General features: G+C 39.6%; 1 protein-coding gene across 1 annotated transcript in view; it reads right to left on the bottom strand.

The window, feature by feature from the left end:
- Window positions 1–4,567: 4,567 nt before the first annotated feature.
- Window positions 4,568–20,320, bottom strand: part of HAO1 (hydroxyacid oxidase 1) — a 63,726-nt gene continuing 47,973 nt past the window's right edge. The window contains exons 5-8 of the mRNA XM_080685587.1: window positions 16,447–16,538; window positions 7,603–7,761; window positions 7,418–7,487; window positions 4,568–5,311 (exon numbers count right to left, since the gene is read on the bottom strand). Of these exons, the coding sequence (XP_080541713.1) occupies window positions 5,241–5,311; window positions 7,418–7,487; window positions 7,603–7,761; window positions 16,447–16,538 (392 nt within the window). The 3' untranslated portion in view covers window positions 4,568–5,240. The remainder of the gene's footprint in view (window positions 5,312–7,417; window positions 7,488–7,602; window positions 7,762–16,446; window positions 16,539–20,320) is intronic.

Consider the following 20,320-nt stretch of genomic DNA (forward strand, 5'->3'; position numbering starts at 1 on the left):
CAATAAAGATAAATTTAAAATATATATAAAATAAATAAATAAACTCAACTACTTGTTAAAGAAAAATAATAATAAATAAATACAATATGTAGGTATTTTAAGCTATATTTCTTTTTCAAAGAAGCATTTACCTTAATTTTAAGAATTTCTTCAATTTTACTTTTCTTCTACTAAATTTAAGTAAAACTAAATTGCATATTTTACTTAAATGTACCATTTATTGTATAGTTTATTTCAGTAAAGCCATTTCTATCTATATATACAACTGCTATTTATTACACACATATAGCAATATCTGAAATGGTATTCACCTGATACAAATCACAATGATCTCTATGTAGTAAAATCTGTGGTGATTTTTGTTTTTATTCTGTGAATTACTTGAATTTCTTAAAATCTTTATTGCTGAAAGTATTACACATGTCCCCTTTTTCTCCCATTGACCCCTTATAGCCCGCCCCTGTTCCCCACCACAGGCCTCCACCACCCTGTTATCCGTGTCCATAGGTTATGCATATATGCATATAAGTTCTTTGGTTGATCTCTTCCCACCCACCCAGCTCCTCCATCTTCCCTCTGAGATTCCTCAGCCTGTTCCATGCTCCTATGTCTCTGGATCTATTTTGTTCATCAGTTTATTTTCTTAAATAAGTACTGTAAAAAAAAATACATAGTGGGACTTGTTATACTATCTCTCCTGATAATAATTTTTATGAATAAGACTTTAAATGTTGATTTATAATTCACGATGCTTTCTCACATATTTCAGTATGCTATGTCCTCATTTCATAGCTGAGAATCTGAGGGTCCTAAAGGGAAATAATGGTTCACCCAGCTAGTCACTCAGATCTTCAGAAACCTAACCCAATGCTTTCAGGAGGGTTGGCCTTCACTTCTCTTTGGTGAAGTAGTAAGGAAGGACATTACCATAAATGACTCAATAAGAAGTTCCCACTGTTAGAAACAGTCTAAAGACTCTGACCATAATGGGGGGTAGGGGAGGGGGATGGGAGGTAGGGTTAAACAGCTTTAAAGGTAGATGATCTAACCAGAAAATAAAGGCAGGAAACCAAGCCAGAATCTTTCCCCCAATGATCAAAGGAACAAACAAAATCAAATTTATTGCTCACTTGAATTCCAGCCCTTGTTTTGGCATTATTCAGGGTAACACAACTCTTCGTGTTCAGAAGATCCTGGAAAATTTTCAACTGAACCTATGCTCATTATCTAAATAATCTTCAGAAAATTTTCAGTAGAGAAACTGCAAACTGAATAAAAAGAAGCATTCTTTATTTCTCCAACCAACTCTGGGCAACTACATTAGGGAGGAAAGAAGATAAATGTTGCTCAAGTTAGATTTGAATAAGGGCAGGAAATTGCATATTTTAAAACAGATAAGAGCTTCCATCCGATAAGTATATAATAATAGCTTCTGTCATTTGAGTTAACATTTATATTACCTAAAATAAATTCTCATCCTGGTGTTGTTCTATAATTGTGACAGAGTACACATTGAAGCCAATGGAAGTTCAGAAAGCATCTTCTATCTTTATGTTATAAGCAACCTTCAGACTTTCCTAAACAGACAAACTTTGTTCTGTTGCTATGCAACTGATATGCAATACAGTCAATCAGACAGTAAATAAATTATACATTTTACAATGAAAAGTCTTTTCTCCCTGTTTGAGAATAAGCCACAACTTCCTCATGTTATACTCACCACCACAGCCCTCTAAAGCTATATCACAATCGCCAATATTTTGACAAGATAAACAAATGAATGAATAAAACAACAATGACACAGATGCAGTCAATACCATTTAATTCATTCCTGCAGGCCTGGGAACATGGGCACCCCAAATCTGGTGGAAAGAAGGAAGTTTATCTCACACCCACATTCTTCCTGGTAGCAGAATATAAACAAATTTAAACAAAAGAGATTCTGGCAAATTTCGTTGGCAGTCACCCATCACTGCTATGTCTCAGGCATGCTTCTATGTAAGTGAATAAGAGTGATTTTAGCCATGAGAGAAACATCTATGAGGATAAGATATTACAAGCATGGGGAACTTGGGACTCAAGGGCCAGACATGGACAACAACCATGTTTAACATGACCTGCTTGGTATTGACAACATTATTCTCCAACATTTCAAATCTTTATTTCGATTTTGTTTATTTTGTTCATTAGATTCCACATGTGAGTGAAATCACATGGTATTTGTCTTTCCTTACTGGCTTACTTCACTTAGCATAACACTCTCTACATCTACCCATGCTGTCGCAAAAGGTAAGATTTTCTTCTTTTTTAACAGCTGAGTAGTATTCCATTGTGTCAATGGACCATAGCTTTTAATACATTCAGGGATCATTTCTATAGCTCATTACTAGCAAATCTGACTTGATGCTCCTTGGTCTAGACTAGACCAGTGGTTCTCAAAGTATGATGCCCAAACAAGCAGTATCAGCCTCACCTGGGACCATGTCAGGCCCCACTCAACACCTGCTCAATCAGAATCTATAAGAGGGGGCCCAGCAATCTGCTTCAACAAGCCCCCCAGTGATGATAATGTGTCCACAGGCTGAGAAACACTACTCTGGAGCACTACACATGTTAAACGACATACAAGAAAAGCAGACTTGGCCTGCATTAACTGTCCCAGCCCTACAACCCCTCCCCCAACATATTTCAACAAACTAAAAAACAGAAAAATCAATTGGCTTCCTCAAAGCATTTCTATCAACTTCAAGTGAAAAAAATCCCCAGAAATGATGTGCAATTCACACATGCCATTCCTGTTTTAGCTACCAGATAGTTTGGATTTAGTATTGCTACAACTGGATGGGAAACACTCTCCAAAAGGTAAAAACAACTTTACATCATTTTGACTATGGAAACAATACAGATCATAAATCATTCAGTTATATTGCAACTCTGAAGAAGAAAAAAAAGTAAATCTATATTCAAGGAGGAAGCATGGCTCTGAGAGGGCCATAAAAGCATCTAGAAATTCACAAATTAAGACCATTAACCCTATTTTCATGTAACTTGCATAACATTTACTTAAATGGCCATATATGGAGCTCCATTTGCTGGGAAGTTACCAGCTTTTTAGCACGTCACCATCCAACCACATACTCCAGTGTAACTAGAGTGAGCGTTCTTTGCCAATAGAAAAGTCGTTTCTAAATCAGTTGGGGAAATCAGAGGTGCTTATTACATACCTATTAATTTATTAATATCTCTTCAAAAAGCATGAAATAGTTACATGATATGACAGTAATATTTCTTCTTTCTATTTGGACAAAACATGAAGAGGTAATTATTTCTTTTTAGAAGATTAAACAATTCTATTTTATCAGATTTAAATATAATTTCAGAACAAAAGATCAATGTTTCTGTCCATCATAGTATTTATGAAAGTTCTAGCATTTAAAGAAAGTGAGATCCTTAATAATCCTATATAATAAAAGCCCAGCGACCAAATGGCAGAATGACCAGAACGACCAGTTGACCAGTCGCTATGATGTGCACTGACCACCAAGGGGCAGATGCTCAACGCAGGAGCTGCCCCCTGGTGATCAGTGTGCTCCCACAGTGGGAACACCACTGGGCTGACCGGGATGAGCGGCACTCCCACAGCAGGCCAATCCCCACAGGCCACGCCCCCACCAGTGCACAAATCCCATGCACCGGGCCTCTAGTAAAACAATAAGCCATAATATAATGATCTTATTTTAAGGCAGTGTTTTTCTCATTTGTTTCACTCAGTACTTCACAGTGGTTGAACAACTAGGGAGATGGTGAAAAATCAATCTCAAAATTACACTGACTACCAAGTCCACCTGCAATCCATCATATGACTGGTTTGGGGATAAATCTAAAAGTCACGTGACCAGGTCTCTGTGGGCAACCAGTGGAGCTGCACAGGACTTCACACTAAGAAAGGGGGCTCATGCCTGGGTTTAATGTTCTATGGCTGTTGGCTTGAAATTCTTAATAATTCATCTTTGAGTTCATTTTTCATAAGGAAAAGCCAAAGAGATAATCTAGGGGCCTGGAGCCTAGATTCACACATTGACTCATCTCCCACCATTTCCTCCCCTCCCCTGAATGAGTCCTTGGCTGCTAACTCACCCAGTGACAAGGCCACCCTCCACCCCAAGGGTCCTGGACCTGGACTGAGAAAAGTTGGGGTAGGTCATAGGATGGTGTTCCAGGCACCTGTGAGGGTCTGCACTTGCCCTGTGCATATCCCCGTGCCCAAGGAAATGTGGCATTAAATGGCAGATAAAAGATACCATGACAGATGAGAAAACTGTAGAAGAAACAAAAAGCTTTTTCTTACTTTTTGAACAGGGGACTGACATTTTCCTTGTGAGGGCATGATCCTCACAAATAATGTAGCTGGGTTTGCACACGGTTGCGATGGAAAGAAGCAAGAGAATAAAGAAGAGGAACTAGATGGTATGAGAAATAATGCAGCATGCATGGAGAAATAGGGAACCAATTAGCATTAAGAAAGTACAATGGTTAAATTCCATATTGTTGCAAATGGACCAGATATACTCTTTTCAAAATAATGTTTTATTTCTTTCTGGTTAGAAAGCAATGTATTATCACAAAATATTCAGATATATTCAGACCCTGAAGATGGGAATGAAAATCTACATTCAAAGAAGTAGCACAGCTCAGGGTATTAAAAAGTATCTAGAAAATCACAAATTACCACCAACTCATCCCAATTCTATCAAGTGCTACCTCCTCAGTGTTGGGAATTGAAGTCTCCCAGGCATGTTGAACCTTTTGAACCTGAGCTTATAATTTAAGAACACTGTTTTATGGGTATCTAAACACAATGCAGGCTAATAAACAGTGTGATCATTATCTTTTCACCTCAGCATTAGCTACCTTCAAGTTTACCAAAGGATATCTTTTGTTTTTCAGCACGTTAGCCTGCCAAGGGATGACGTTGTCTAAACACATTTTCAATGTTTTCTTTTTAACAGTTAATATATTTCCAGGATGCAAGTCCATTTCTTTCTAAAAGGTTCCTAGGACACCCATTGAAAAGTCAAAAGCAATGAACTAAAAGGGATTGCTATTTTGTTGGAGAAGAACGACACCCTTTGTATCGAAGTGGGGAATTGCAGACTGTGGTCACCCTCTGCACAGTGTCTCTTTGTCAAGTAATACATGCTGAGAAAAAAATAATACAGATGGGAAAATATTGTGCACTGTCAGATCTTGGAAAGGGCCAAAGGATTTTTCCTCACCAATGTCTTGTCGATGGCTTTCACATTCTGGCACCCTGAAAAAATAATGCATACATTTAATATGAAATGAATGCAATAATAATCAGGCAGGTAATCGTTTTCCCAAGGAATGTAAAACTTGACAAATGTAAGGTTTATGATTCAAGGTAGCCTTGCCAAATCTTATGTGGCATGAGACCATTTTTATTACCAAAACAGTCCTTAACACAAAATGACTGGCACATATTTTTATTAACACAAAGAGTATATTCTTTCTGCCACATTTAATAAAGAGCCAGCGGCTGAAAGCTCTCTTTTAGGATATGTCTGTAGCAAATTAAAATGCATAGTGAGGATTCACAGAATGGCATTCTTCTCACTGAGGCTGTGTCCACACAGGCTCAGCAGAGTAGTGAGTAGACCATTGATCTTGGGGAGTCTATCTATGGAGACAATCGGGGTGATATGGATCACAGAAAAGGAAGCCCTCATTACCTTCAAAAGTTGGGGAGTTGATAATTAACTCAAGGTCATTCTTTGCATGTAGAGGTCCATCTGAGTCAATTCCAAAACAGTTCCTAGTAATAATGCTGCTTATTTATTTATTCATTCATTCTGCAAATATTGTTTATGTGCCAGGCACTGCTCTATACACTAGGAATACTGCAGTGAAGACTATAGACAAAGATCATTGCCTTGTGCTTCTTACATTCTAGAGAGGAAAGAGATGATACATAATGCATGTGATTTAAAAAAATAAATCATAAGATAGATGATCTATAGAAGGTGATAGGTGCTATGGTAAAATAATGAGATGATAATAGTGAAAGAAAACTGTAAGCTGAGTGGGTGGGCAGAGAGCAAATTGCCATTTTAAATAGGGTGGTCAAGATAGGGCCCTTTGAGAAAGTAAAATGTATCATAAGTGTGACTTGAAGGGTGTGTGGGAATCAGCCATGTAAATATCTGGGGGAAGAGCCCTTAAGGCTGAAACATGTCTGGCATAGCCAAGGAACAGCCAGGAGATAAATGAACCCTGAGCAGAATAAGCAATGGTGACAGCAGCAGGAGTTGAGATCAGAGAGGTGATAGAGGTCAAACCACATAGGGCCTTATACACCATTGGCCTTTACTCTGAATAAACCCAGAATAGTTGAGCATTCTGATGAGAAGAGTGACATGATCTGAAGTAATCTGACTGCTATGATCAGAATGGGCTGGGAAGAAGACGTAGGCAAGGATAGACAGACAGACCTGTAAGTCCCAAGGGAAGAGAAATGTTGGGAAGGATACACAGAGAGACTATCGGAATATCCAAGGTGAAGAGAGATGATGATGGCTCTGGCTAGAGTGATGGCAGTGGAGGTGGTAGGTGAAGTCAGATTCTGATTATATTTTACAGATAAATCTTCTGCAGATGTAAGAGTGTGAGGAAAAAGTAAAGTCAAGAGTGACTTGAAATATTTCAGCTGAGCACCTGAAACAAGGGTGATAATGTGAACTGAGATTGGAGAGTCTGTAGGTGAAGTAAGTTTTAATAGGAAAAGTTAGCAGTTTAGTTTTGAACTGGTAGTGTCTGAGATGCCACTTAGACATCCAAGTAAAGGTGTTGCCTAACCAGTTAGATTTATTGTTCATGTGCTATGAAGTGAGGAAGAGTATGATGTAGCATTCACCCTGAAGGTACTCATCATTACCCAAATATCCCGATAAGACTTTCAAAGATAGAGGCTAAGTGAGTGTTACAGACTGTGCACTGCAGAGTTCCTCAGTTCATAGGGTGCTCAGCACTAGAGCTATAAATATGGAGCTGACTTAAATTTAATTACAGCCCAAAATAATTCCATCTCCTTACCCCTCAAACTCACTTCACCCCACCAAGAAGCCTTAGCTTAATGACCACTAGAAGAAAAGAAAGTTGTAGCCCAACCAGTGTGGCTCAGTGGTTGAGTGTTGACCTATGAACCAGGAGGTCACAGTTTGATTGCCCGAGTTGCGGGCTCATTCCACAATGTGGAATGTGCAGGAGGCAGCCAATCAATAATTTTCTCTTATCATTGATGTTTCTATCTCTCTCTCCCTCTCCCTTTCTCTCTGAAATCAATAAAAAGATACTTATAAAAGAAAAAAAGAAAGTTGTAAATTTCAAAGACAAATCTTACCACTCAGAGCCATGGCCAACTGGAATTCTTCCTTTAGTATCTCAAGGACATCTTGAACACCTTTCTCTCCCTAAACAAGGAAAAGATACAGATCTTTTGGGTAAGTCATTCTGGCTTTTTTCATGTATTTATTTCACTGTTGAGTTATCCTGTTTTATGTATTTATTTATTTGTCCTCCAATTACCTGGGAAGCCAAACCCCAAATGATTGGTCTCCCCACAAACACAGCCTTGGCTCCCAGGGCCAGAGCTTTCAGAACATCAGTGCCTTTCCGGACACCCCCATCCAGGAAGACCTCCACCTTCCCTTCAATGGCCTCCACGATTTCGGGAAGAGCATCAATCTGTGGAAAGAAGAGGTCAATCATGTGACGACACTCTTTATGATGCATTGTTACCCCACTCAACCCCCACAGCCCACTGACCATCTGACTAGGGCTCAGAGTAAAAGAAGCTAAGTAGATTTGAAATCAACAGTAAATTCCCCCTGAAATGTAAATGCTAGTAACTAAAACAAACAACAAACAAAAGTAAAACAACAATAACAACAAACTACATTTGGAATTGGGTGGCTTCTTTTTCTTTCAGAGACCACAATATTTTTTTCTGTTCCTGATATTTAAATTCAAAGATCATGATTTTATTTTATTTTTGTGTTGATATTTATAGAGAGAAAAGAAGGGAGAGAGAAATCAATTTTTTCTGTTCCACCTGTTTATGCATGCATCAGTATATTCTTGTATGTGCACTGACTGGGGATCAAACCCAAAATGTTGGAGTATTGGAATGATGCTCTAACCAACTGAGCTATTTGTTCAGGGCCAAAGATAATGATTTTTAAAAATATAAACCTAATTTTATTTTATTATTATTTAAAAATATATTTTTATTGATTTCAGAGAGGAATGGAAAGGGAGAGAGGGATAGAAACATCAATGATGAGAGAGAACCACTGATCAGCTACCCCCACCCACCCCCACCCCCTGCACACCCCACACTAGGGCCTGAGCCCCAGAACTCTGGCATGTGCCCTGACTAGGCACCTCCCAGTTCATAGGTCTCCATGAAAAAAAAAAAAATATATATATATATATATATATATATATATATATATATATATATACACACACATATATATACATATACACACACACACACACACACATATATATATATATATGTGTGTATATATATATATATATATATATATATATATATATATGTATATGTATATATATATGTATGTACTGGAGGCCCGGTGCATGAATCCCTCAGCCTGGCCTGCACCCTCCAATCCCGGACCCCTTGGGGGATGTTGGAAACCAGCAGTCCAACATCCCTCATGGGATGTAGTAGTGTGTGAAGTGGCAAGTGGCCAGGGAGGAGCCCAAGCCCGAGCCCGGGCCAGGAGATCCTGGCCCTGTTGCACCTGCTACCGCCACTCCGTAGTGCTGTCGTGGAGGCAGGAGAGGCTCACGCTGCTGCAACTGTGCTTCCCAGCCGTGAGCCCGGCGTCTGACGCCCAGTGGTCAGCAGAGCAGCACTCCCACTGTGGGAGTGCACTGACCACCAGGGGGCAGCTCCTGCATTGAGCATCTTACCTCTGGTGGTCAGTGGGCATCATACCAACCAGTTTGGTCATTCGGTTGTTAAGTTGCTTAGGCTTTTACATATACTAGAGGCCCAGTGCACAAAATTTGTGCACAGGTAGGGTCCTTAGGCCTGGCTGGCAATCAGGGCCAATCAGGTTCCCTGCCTCCCCTCACCATCTGTGCGCCACCACCATGTGGTTCCCCCCACCTCCCAGCTCCCCACCTCCTCCTTCCCTCGCTCCCTCAGCACCCTGCTGCCGCTGGTCGCCTGCCATGTTCTGCCCTGCCCCTTGGTGATCAGCACATGTCATAGCAAGCAATCAAACTCCCATTCTCCCGGTTGAACTCCCGAGGGGACACTTTGTATATTAGCCTTTTATATATATAGAAGACAGATGTATGTGTATATGTGTGTGTGTGGATATTTTTCCATTGATTTTTAGAAAGAGTAGAATGGTGGGGGAGAGAGAGAGAGAAGTATCAATGTGGCAGAGACACATCGATTGGTTGCCTCCCACATGCCCCCTGACCAGGGCCTGGGATTGAGCCTGAAACTGAGGTATATGCCCTTGACAGGAATCAAATCTGGGATCCTTTAGTTCATAGGCAGACGTTCTATCCACTGAGCTAACCAGCTTGGTGAAAATAGCTCTTTTGCTTTTAAAGGGATATGACCACATGCACCTTGAAGGTCCTCATCTTGATTGGCAATTGATAATGAGTTTATATCATCACTAGATAACACAAGATCCTCATAGAGGTTGATTTGGTAAATTGTTCCCGATCTTTCACACCACTCTGAACCCACTTATTTTTCAAGGCAACTTTGCAGTTTCCCACTAAAAAGAAAAAACAAATTCAGTGCACTTGCTCAGTCCTTGACATTAGCCTTGGTCTTGCAACCTTCTTTGACCAATAGCATGTAAGCAGAGGTGGAGAGTGTCATTTCTGGGCATAGGCCTTAAACAACCTTGTGGGTCTCAACTTTCTCTTGCACCTGTGTCATTTGCCATGAGAGGAGAATGCCCTGGTCAGTCCTTCCCCCTTAGGCCCCAGGATAAATATTCAGGAAGCAGAGCTAACCCAGCCAAACCCAACTGGACCTGAAACTGGGAGCACAGCCACCTAACCAGTACCAAGTCCATATCAGCAGACCTCCAGTTCACACAGAGTTTCATGGGAATAAATTACTGTTGGTTTAAAACACTGAATTTGGAATCTCGTTTTATAGCTTCACGTGCCAATAGTGAATATAGTTGGCTAATTGCCAATATAGTTCATAGCTAATAGCTGACACTGTCAGCTACTTTGATCTAAATCTTTGCACTTGGGAATGGAAACAATTCCCAAGGTGACCTGCAGGTCAAAATCTATAGAAATTATTCACATTCATACCAACATATTTAAATCTAAAGTTAAATCCAATCCCTATTTAAAATGCATGCTGAAAAAGCTACCAGGCATTCAAGTGCAGTTTTTTCTCAAAATAATTGTGCTGAAATCACTCAGAAGTTTTTCCCACTTTGCCCCTAAAACTTTGAGGCAAAACTTAAAAAGAGTTTTATGTAAAAGGCTGAAGACCAAACCCGGCAACAGATTTGGAGGAAGTGAAGGCAACATTTGGCGTGCAGCCCCTAAATGTTTGGCAAGTACTGTGATTTTCCTCTTTTTCCTTTTGGCTTCTCTGCCTTGCCAAACATGCTTTGGATCCATTTACATATGCCCCTTTACCTATACATAGTCCTCCTTTTACAGTCAGGCAAGTTACATCAACATAGAAATGCTACAATTTCCAAGGGATGATGCAAGCTATAATTAAGCATATTTCCCCATTTGAAACCAGAACCAAAGAATAATATTAGCTAGCTCGGGTTCAATACACATTTTCAAAGTCACGCAACTCAAGTCTCTTTAGGTTATTTCCAATGCCCAGCCTGGCCTAAAAGGAAACTGTTACGGATAATTTAAATGTGAATCCTGGGTTATAAAAAGGAACCCAGATTGGTGTTGCATGTGTCTGTGGACAAGCCTGTACTATTCGTTTGCTGAGGATTTCTATCCTTCTCCTCCTCCCCTCCTTTTCCCCCTTTATTGCAGTTTTACTGAGTAAGTATTTCAGAAAATAATTCTGATCAGGGGCGATTAAATAAAAAAATATCGTAGACAAATCCACTATTTTATGACTCTGTTATGTTTCCTTCTTTTCAGCTTGCTACACATCTAAGAGACCATTCATTTCAGCTTTTCTTTCCTTAGTGGTTCTTTAGACAACTAGTTGTGGCCTTAACTCCAGTGGGTTTAATATACAGAAAAAAATATGGCAAATCCCACCCAATATATTATTGCTCATTCACCCATCCATTCATCGACTTATCAAACACTTTATTGAGGACCTGGTATATTCAAGTCACTATGCCAGGTGGTTTAAAGAGTCCGAAAAGGAAATCTCAGAAATGCAAGAAGAATCCCACCTGGATCCAAAAGACAGAGATACCTCTTTGCTGTTCCCACTCAAGTCACTTTCTCCCAAGGATGCTCCTGGTCCTCCAGAACTTCCACTCACAGGGAGCTCTCACCTTTCTACCTTCCTGTTGCATCCATTACTATATTCCTAATTTCTGACATTTTAGGGTTGGAACCCTTTAAAGGTTTCAAACCAAAGCAATTGAACATAAACAAAAGCAAGCAAAACCAGAGTTGAAAAAAGAGGACAGAGTCCAGGCCACTGCCCATAAATCCTTCCCTGACTCTCTGTCTTGCCCATCACACTTCGCCAGGCATTCCTGGAGAGTTTCTATTAAGCCCACTTAGAAAACCATTGGCCCACATAGGCAAGCCCTGATTACTTGCAATTGCAAAAATGTCTTCATTTCCTTGAAATGTGACATTTCAGCTCCTCCCATCACAGGGGAGAAATATGACCAGAAGAGTCTATTTCCTCGCCCCTCGAGTTTGAACTAGCCATTGTGACCAACAGAATATGAGAGAAGCGACAATATGTCTGTTCTAAGCCTAGATCCCAAAAGGCCTTGTGGGCTTGCACTTACTTTCAGAAGTTGGCCACCTCATGAGAACCAGCTCAGCTAATGTGCTACATGTGAGACAATTAGAAGCTGTTCCTGCTGATGTCAGCCTACACCAGCCTGTCCAAGTAGACCCAGCAGCTGACCACAGATGCATATGAGTGAGCCCAGCCAACACCAGAATAGCCTCCCAGACAATCTCAGACTGAATTGCCAACTCACAAAATTGTGACATAAGTAAATGGCTATTGAATTTTGGCCAGTAAGTTACACAGCAAAAGCTAACTAATACACGAAGTGTTTCTCAAAGGTAGAATTGCATGGATCTCTTTTAAAAGGAAAAATAAAATATTTTAGATCTCATAGGAGAACCCAAGGAATCAAGAAACACTTGACTTAACAACCCAAGTACTTATTTTAAGAAAATCTTCTGCAGTTAAGAATTTTCACTAGAAAAGAATGGCATATTCATAAGTTTAAATTTGGGTCCAGTTAGCATCAAAAGAAAAATGAAAAAAAAAATATGCTGCTATGGTTCAACGGCTCGAGAAATCTATCTTTAAACCCCAATTTGCGATGTTCAGTACTATAGATTTTGGAAATGGATTTGATTCTGTCATATTGTTCTCTAATGACTTCAAGATCAGTCGTGGTCACATTATTACCTTGCAGGTAAGGACCTTGACATGAGCTTAATTTTTAATTCCTTTTGGGTATAGCAGAGGTCTGGCAGGGGTTCTCAATAGTGTGGTATTATGCTGAATGAAGTAAGATTCTTAGTGATAAGAATTTCCCATCCAAGGGAACTTGGTGATTTATAGAAATGTAGAAATCATATAGTCCAGCTGCTTTATTTTCACAAGCAACACAAAACGATGAGGAAGCTCAAGCTGAAAAGTTTAAGCAACTTGCTCACCCAGGTCACACCCCTGAAAACAGGTAAGACAAGGACTTGAACCTATGACTCTAGACTCCTATTTTAGTGCTCCCCCGATGACATCACTCTGCTTCTGTAGCTCTGACTTATGATGTCACATAATCTGCAGGATAGCAGGTCTTTCTGTGTATCTACTGAAAGGTTTTACACCACAGCCTCCTCTAAGCCTTTTGTCACTTACCTCAAAACCCACATACTGAGGGAAAAACATCTCCCTGTAAACCGAATCCTTTCTCATATTTCTCTCACCATCATGGGCCTTCAATTCTCTCTATGAGGCAAAACTCAAGCAAGCACTCCTCTCTTACGCACAGCATGCAAAGGGGAGGGTCATTGTTTTTCTTAGAAGTCTCTGAGACCACAGCTCAAAAAGCCCTTTTAGATAAGTTTCCATATCCCCTCAGCCAGAGGGAAATAAACCACACCATTTAGATATTTTTTCCTTAAAATCTAGTTAGATTTGATTTCAGTAGATTTAGATTTTATTTTTAGAAAACAAACTTAATTTGGCCCGCACACTAAGTCAGTGTCTTCATACATAAGAGAGGCATAAATGTGCAAAAAAAGCCAGGAGCTGTGACCAACTTTTCCTCCCTGCCCAGAGGAGACTCTCCACCCCTATTTACCTGCAGGCAACATTTAAAATCACCTAAAAATATGGGTCCTTTAAGTAAGGCTGAATCGGAAAGAGCTGAAAACAAGGTGGAGGGTGGGGTGGGGTGGGAGTGAGGAGAGATTAACCAAAGAATTTATATGCATATATGCATAACCTATGGACACAAACAACAGTGAGGTGAAGGCCTGGGGGTGGAGAGGTGGGAGTGGAATGGAGGGGGGTGGGGTCAATGGGGAACAAAAAGGGGACATCTGTAATACTTTCAACAATAAAAAGATATTTAAATAAATAAATAATAACATAAAGTGATGAACAAAATAGAACCAGAGGCATGGATACATGGAACAGACTGACAGCTGTCAGAGGGGAGGGGGTGGAGGAGACTAGATAAAAGGTGAAGATATTAGCCAAAGAACATATATGCATAATCCATGGACACAGACACTGGTGAGGTGATGGCCAGAGGGAAGGCAGGAGGGGGGTGACTGGGGGGGGGGCGGGGAGTTGGGGCTAGTGGAGTTGGCTAAGAGGCAGAGGGAGAACAGGAACATCTGTAACAGTGTCAACAATAAAAATAAAGTTAAAAGAAAAGCAAGTCTTGACAGTGTAATCCTACAATGTGCAAAGACTTGGTCTGCTTCTATCACTAGTGCTTGAGGGAAAACTGTGAGTACAGATATGTGTACCCAATATCCCCTTCGTCATTTAGTCTGCTCTAAGACCTATACAACTATCTATGGATTTAATTAAATCAAACCTGCTAGTTCAATAAAACAATAACCCACTACCACTTGACTAAATTACTTGTTCTATTCTACTACCATTTTGTTTGAATCAATTAAACTGGTCATCCCAATGAAAGGCATTCATTATAACAACTATGACTAATGATTCTGACAAAAAGGGGAAAATACATATGGTGGTCCAGTTCAGAGATGGTGGTCTGGAATGTCCATCCACATGGTCTGGTAAACATATATATATATATATATATTTTTGTTACATAATACTAACTTACTTTGCCTATAATAAATCAGATTTAAGGATAAAAGGTGAAGAGATTAGCCCAAGTATAAAGTCACGAAAGAAATAATGTAATGATGTTTAAACTTGAACAGATGAGAAAAACTAAGGTTTAGAATAGAAATTGATGCCCTCTGCCCTGTCGCAATTTGGCCCTCTCTCTTCCCTTGGTCACCTAACTGATCTTCCTGCCTCCTGCCATGCCAAAATCCAATTTCTAAGATCCATTGCTGCTAAATCGAGGTGCTTCTATTGTATATCCAATGACTCATCATATGGAAGAAACTCCTCCCCCCTTACCTGTCCACGCCAACCAGACACTGCAAACAAAATGGATTACTTGAAATTCCCCAAACATAGCCCATTTTTCTCCATTCCACATTTAGGCTCACACCTCTAAAAACAGGGGTCCACATGGAGACAGGGCAGAGGTTCAAGGCAACACCAAAACCATTGCCTCATCTAAAAGAATTGTGGCCAAGTTCCCACAAGTGGACAACATGGAAGAGAACTACTTTTAAATACCACACCCACTCTAGCTCCTGAGCCCATTCTGGATATGGATCCATGAAATTCACTCCAGGATATGTGTCTATCTTCATGACTTTTTATCTATTTCTGGGCCCCTAATTCTTGATCTCAAAATCTGCCCCAGTGCCTCTATTGGTCTTGGAGTTAACTGCTCTCCTTTATGGTTTTAACTCAGTATCACACTTTTCCAGCCAGTTTGGTTTACTTTCATATCTAGACTAGAGGCCCAGTGCACGAAATTTGTGCACGGAGGTGGCCTGTCCCTCAGCCCAGCCTGCACCTTCTCCAATCTAAGACCCCGCAATCAGGCCTAAACCAGCAGTTGGACATCCCTCTCACAATCTGGGACCTCTGGCTCCTAACCGCTCACCTGCCTGCCTGCCTGCCTGATCACCCCTAACCACCTTTGCCTGCCTGCCTGATCACTGCCTAACTGCCCTCCCTGCCAGCCTGATTGCCCCCAATTGCTCTCCCTGCTGACCTGATCGCCCCTAACTGCTTGCTCTTCTGCCGGCCTGATCGCCCCAAACCACCTCTGCCTCAGCCCCTGCCACTGTGGCTTTGTCCAGAAGGAATTCGGATGTTCGGAAGATGTCTGGTCGATCCAGTCTAATTAGCATATTACCCTTTTATTAGTATAGATTTTGGACTCTAATTTGCCTAGCACAGAGTATACAGTGTATAAAAACCATAGATGCACATTGGAATCTCCTGGGTAGCTTTAAATATTACTGGTTCCTCTGCTCCCCATCCCTAGAGATTCTGATGATTGATCTGGGTTGCAGCTTACCTCCCCTCACCTGGGCCATAGGATTTCATCTCCTTTCCCAACCACCTACCATCTCTCTACAGCTTTCAACCCCTATATCCACAGGAAATTTCAGTCTTTCCCTACTTCTGACTTCTTGTCATAGTTGTACCAATGATCTCAAACTCCACCAAAGCCTTTTTCAAATACTGCAACTGTCTGTTAGCTCCTTTTCTTTGGACTTTTATGTTATAATAATTTATTTCACACTTCCACTTATATCATACCTATCGGTATACCTATGAATACAAGAGTAATCCCTGCCCACAAATGACTTATAACTTAACTTTTTTTCATTTGCAAATAAGCATATTGGACTAATTATCTAATTTAGGTAATTATGTGTCACTAACTTAAAATCTGAGATCTCATATATTCACATATATTTTACCTTGACTGTTCAAAAACATATGCAGCAAGGAGGCAGACACAGAGATGATCAAAATTTTGATGGAAATGAGAAACTCAAAAATAAATCTAAGTATTTGCTACAACTCACAGTGGCTGGCACCCCATCAAGTTGTCGAGCCCCATGATTCGACACCAAGATTCCATCCAAACCGTGTTTAACTGCCTCCCTGGCATCATCTCCTAGAAAGAGCAAGATAATCATCATAAGAAAAGACTACTTAACAGAAGGCTTGGGTCTAGAGGTCAAAGCATCAAAATCAAAGGGAACCTGACCTCACATGTATATACCTTGCTAGAAACCTGTAGCACAGACATACCAAGGGTTAGATCTAGAATAGCAGATCTATCTTGGTCAAAAATGTTAGCAGTCATAACAATTTAATTATAAAACAAAATTATCAATAGACTGTAAATTGTCGTGCACCTAAATGTATTTATCCTCATAAGGAAGTACTCTTGCTAAGTATGTTTTATTATTAATAAGATCATACTATTTAGCAGTTAACAGAATTACTCCTCTACAATTTGTGGATTTTTTAAAATCTTTATTGTTGAAAGTATTACATATGTCCCCTCCTTTCCCCTACAATTTGGATAGCATAAAAGAATATATAGCCCTAGCCTGTTTGGCTCAGTGGATAGAGCGTCAGCCTACAGACTGAAGGGTCCTGGGTTCAATTCCGGTAAAGGCCACATGTCTTGGTTGCAGGCTCCATCCCCCGTAGGGGGCAAGCAGGAGGTAGCCAATCAATGATTCTCTCTTATCATTGATGTTTCTGTCTCTTTCTCCCTTTCCCTTCCTCTCTGAAATCAATAAAAGTAAAAAAAAAATTAAAAAAATATATAATTGGCAAGCACTTTAACAGGTAATGAACAACTCTAATTCAAAAACATTATTTAATACAAAGTTATAACTTCAATACTTATTTTAATTTATAACTTTAATAATTATTTTAATTCTATAATTAAGTGTATTTTACCCATTGAATTATATAAAAACCTAATATTAAAATTATGTTTCTTTAATTATGCTTCAAAATATATTGATTTCTAAAAATATAGTTTTAAAAGAGATTAACATTTTCTTAAATCAACTTCCAAAATATATTTTATATTTCATATTTTTTTTCAGTTTTGCACCTTATTTTATACATTAGAATTAAAGGAGAAGACATAAGGAGGTTACATGAAATTCATTGGTGGTAGATTAGGGAGGGAGGAGAAAGCAAAGCTAGCAAATCTCTGGGATTGAATAAAAAGTAAAACAAATAAACACATAATTTTATATTGGTGGGCACAGAATAGTTAACAGTTAACAATTAACATCTATAATAATAAAAGCATAATTAGCATATTTCAGATGTCCTTCTGGACAACCTTCCGGATGAAGCTGGGGTTGCGGGGGTTGCGAGGGAAGCTGGTGCTGGCAGCTGGGGGAAGGAAGGCCTTCTCTTTCATGAATTTCATGCATCGGGCCTTTAGTGATAACAATAGCAATGAGGGGTTCTGTAGTCTCCTGCTCTGGTAGGTCTGGAAAAAGCAAATTACCCTGACATTACAAAGATATATTATCATAGATGCAAAAAGTCAATAGACAGGCTCTAGCCAGTTTGGCTCAGTGGATAGAGCCTTGACCTGCAGACCGAAGGGTCCCAGGTTTGATTCTGGTCAAGGGCACATGCACATACCTAGGTTGCAGGCTCTTCCCTGGCCCAGACCCTGGTCGGGGCACATGCAGGAGGCAACCAATTGATGTGTTTCTCTCACACTGATATTTCTCTCTGTTTTCTCTCTCCCACTCTCTAAAAATCAATGGAAAAATATCCTCAGTAAGGATTAAAAAAAATAAAAAGACAACAGACAGGCTCAATTAAGGTAAAGATGGACCTTTGTAAAGGAAGATACTGGCTTAGAACATGACTATCTGCCATGACTTGCTTTTAGTTAGGAAGTTTAATTTCAGCCCATCCTATGTGGTTACTTTAGGTCTCTGAATTTGTAAGGCCCATCAAGGAGGCCTCCTCTGAGCTTGTCAAGCTTAGCATGTGGCTCCTTTTACTCCACACATTACCCTTTTGGTAATAAATTAATCCAAAAGATGCATTGATAATCAACCATTGATTTGGATAGTGTGCTCCACTGTGCTAGGAAGGCTCATTTCTAGGGAGTCAGCATTTGTCTTGCCAAACAATGGACCACTGGAAATCAGGCAAGACCATAACCTTGGATGGAAGTCAAGGCCAAATTTTTCTCAAAAGTGAAAAGCAGGTAAATGGGAGGCAGTCAGTCTTATGGGCCTTCGTTAAGAAAAACACTCTGGATCACTTCTAACCAATAAACTATAATGATCCAAGTTTTGCTGTTTGTCTCACTTCTCTGTATTTTGCATCTAGTGTAACATTTACTTATAGTTTGAGGGCACACCATATACCTCTTCAGTTTCATAGTCTGACCAACTATATTTTATATTTTAAACTATTATTCTCAGCATGTTCCCAATAACAAACCATTTGCTAACAGAATAATGAAAGTAATGCTAGTTCTCAAGTTTACAAAAATAGTTGGTTCAAGGTTGTAATGAAAATCATAATTTGGGAACTTAAGCAGATGGATACAGAAAATTGTACATACTTAGTAATTCACCAATGGAGATCAAGGGGAGACCTGATTAAGAATAAGAAAGATTCACAGGAGAACCTGGAATTCTGATTGTTTTCAAATGTGATGCTTAAACACCATTTCCAAACTGTTTCACAGAATACTAGATTTTAAATATTTCCATATTTTAAAGTGATGCTGGTATTATTTTTCGTATAAAGTTATAGGTATATGAAAATGTTAAACCCATGTTTTATGGACTGAACGTTTGCATAACCCCCAAAAGCCTTAGGTTGCAGCCCTAACTTCCAAAGTGATAGTCTTTGGGGAATATTTAAGGTTAGATGAAGCCATAAAGGTGGGGCTCTCTTGATGGTATTAGTACCCTTATAAGAAGATACCAGAGAGCTTGCTCCCCAACCCTTCTATGTCCCCACAAAGAAGAAGTCATGTGAGCACACAGTGAAAAGGGGGCCTCTACAACCCAAGGAGAGAGCCTGCACCAGAGAATAAGCATGGTGGAACCCTAATCTCAGAATTCCAGCCTCCTAAATTATAAGAAAATAAATTTCTGTTGTTCAAGCCATCCAGTCTATAGTATTTTGTTATGGCAGCCAAGCTGACTAAGACATCATGTCATCATGTCCTTGTTGCTCTTGTCAGATCCACCTTTAATGCTCTTGTTAGATCCACTTTTAATGCTATGACAAACCCTAAAAGGCAATGAAATAGTATGAAAGGTGTTCTGATATATAAATATCAGTGTTTAGTAACTACTTTCTATGTTATCTATTTGCCTGTAAGCCCAAGTTATTATGCACTTATTATATACTAACAAATGATTGATATTCTACATTTTTTCATATTAAATATGAAATCTAATGTTTCTAGGAGACTGTTTTGGCTGTTTTAATCCAAGCATGCATTACATCTTGTGAGATCTTACTGGCAATTTTTGAGTCACTTATAAGGAAAAGGCCCTAGCTTCAAGATTGAAAGATGATGGTTTCCCCAACCCTAATGACTAATTCATATTTTACACTTTAATGTTGCTTTATATTTGGACCATATGTGTTTTATTACAGCTCTTCCTTTTCCTAGATTTCTAATTGCCTTCCTTTCTTTTTTCTCTATTTATCATGAGACTTAAGAAAATCTTTATTGTTGAAAGTATTACAGATGCCCCCCTTTTCCAACCATTGACCCCCTTCACCCTGCACACACCCCCAGACCTTCACCAAACTATTGTCTGTGTCCATGGGTTATGCATATATGCATATAATTTCTTTGGTTAATCTCTCCCTGCCCCTGAACCATCTTCCCTCTAAAATTCATCAGATTTTAGAGTATCCTCAAGTCCTTTA

The sequence above is a fragment of the Plecotus auritus genome (genome assembly GCF_963455305.1).
Source record: "Plecotus auritus genome assembly, chromosome: 8".
Taxonomy (NCBI): Eukaryota; Metazoa; Chordata; class Mammalia; order Chiroptera; family Vespertilionidae; genus Plecotus; species Plecotus auritus.